The sequence below is a fragment of the Colletotrichum fioriniae genome, assembly GCF_027942845.1.
Source record: "Colletotrichum fioriniae strain IMI 355084 chromosome Unknown scaffold_7, whole genome shotgun sequence".
NCBI classification, from domain to species: domain Eukaryota; kingdom Fungi; phylum Ascomycota; class Sordariomycetes; order Glomerellales; family Glomerellaceae; genus Colletotrichum; species Colletotrichum fioriniae.
The window spans coordinates 2,357,088-2,358,825 of NW_027076843.1; the positions used below are offsets into that span (position 1 = coordinate 2,357,088).

General features: G+C 51.7%; 1 protein-coding gene across 1 annotated transcript; it reads right to left on the reverse strand.

Moving 5' to 3' along the window:
• Window positions 1-1,273: 1,273 nt before the first annotated feature.
• On the reverse strand, window positions 1,274-1,738 carry N0V96_006791 (uncharacterized protein; the record flags this gene model as incomplete). The annotated part of the gene is made up of 1 exon (XM_053196351.1): window positions 1,274-1,738. One exon carries the CDS (start codon window positions 1,736-1,738, stop codon window positions 1,274-1,276), a length of 465 nt encoding a protein of 154 aa, XP_053046214.1.

Here is a 1,738-nt window from a genome sequence, read left to right on the forward strand (position 1 = left end):
GAAAATGATAGTAATGGAAAACACGTGTACGGCAATCCGTATCCTGTGTCTCCAATTTCTGTCCTTTTTGCGGCTTGCCTGTCTGCCTATCCTTGGGCCTTTTGGAGGGGGGCCCTTGGGCTGCACGTTGTCAACGTGGGCAATTGAGCCGTTGTCAAAAGTCTGTAATGACAGAAAAAGAAAGAAAAAAAAAGTTGCATTCGTCAATCAGCCGCCCACCAACCCAACTAACCAACCCCCCTACCCAACGTGCCAATGTATCCATCAATTGTTAGTTGTGTTCCCGAATTGTGCGCCGTGCCCGATCCCCGTTCATGGTCCCCTCCCAGTCTATGGTATGTTTGGCAACTTCCGAGCGAACAAAAATAATCTTGGCGTGGGATCCTGGCCAAAAATTTCACCAATTTTTGCTCCCTTTGGACCAAACTCCATAGCACCTGGACCAGGGGCTCCCAAAGCGTAATGGAGGAATTCTGAACTTTCCGGCACTATGACGACTTTTCCCGCAGACCCACAGCTCTGTCGCGAAGGCTCCAGAAGTGGATGCGAATGGTGCTGGCATGGATAGAGTTAGAGTCATCGTTGATTGCAGTCATCAGAGTCACCCATGTAGGCAGTAGCAAGTGGAAGAATTCTTGTCAAGCTTTGAACTGGTTTTGATATTTTTGTTTGGTCCATCTCAATCTGGCGGTACTCCATTCCTCTGGAATCTCCGCTACCCAGTTGATCCGTCACTTTGATAATGCCTAATGTTTATGCCAGTCCAAGCTGCCGTCAGAGGTCATTTGCCTCGAGGCTTTCGTCAAATGTTAGGGTCTTGGCCCAGCCTTTGTCGTGATATGAGCCCTTCCGCTCTCGTGACAGGCTTCCTTGCCTCGTCCAATTCCGTGGCGAGATGTAGTGAAGCCAAAGACCATGTCCTCAATCCTTCAGTGCCATACTTGTAAACAACCCTTGGTTACAAGCCCCCAATGTCGTGGTACAATCCCGGTGTTCCCCATTGTTGCGCCCTGATGCGATTGAAGCAGGTGCCCCTGCCAAGCTAAGTACTCCCCGTAGTTGACCCAAACTTTTTTTTATAATGCAGTACTCCGATGTAATGCCCATTTTGTTACAACAAAGTCGAACCCAAAGAAAAGAGAAAAGAGTCGGTGTGCCGATGGTGTATCGAGTAAACTGAGTTGCGTGCTGTGCTGGAAAAAGGAAACGATGCCACTCGTGATGTGGCTAAGGGTATATTGAACAGTGTGTAGAAGAAGTGGTCGTGTTTGATTTAAGCGGATCGCCGACGCTGGAGTCTCGCTTGATCGAAAGACACGGCGTAGGCTTGGAGCTCCCTCTTGGCCTTCTCTGAAAGTTGGCTGCCATCGGTGTTGGACGATGTTGTGCTCTGCATCGAGCAGAGACTGGAGTTGGAGCTCGAGGTGGTCAGGGTGCGGCGGGTGGTGATAGATGCCCTCGGAGAGGAGAGGTAGGATTGTCTGGCGGGAGTGCTGCCGTAGGGTTGAGCATTGGTGAAGTCGTAGGCGGGCGACAGGGAGAGGTTGTTGGACTGTTGCCTTGGGGAAGTCCAAGGGTAGGAAGGGGTGCTCAAGCCGGGCGAGCTGGCAACTGAGCTGGGTGAAGAAGTCTTCTCGAAGTCGGCGAGGCGGCAGGATTCGGAGCAGTAGGCAGTACCGTCGGTCTGCTTGTCGCAGCCGAGGCAGAACTCGTGAGTCCAGAGGTCGAAGGCGGCCAT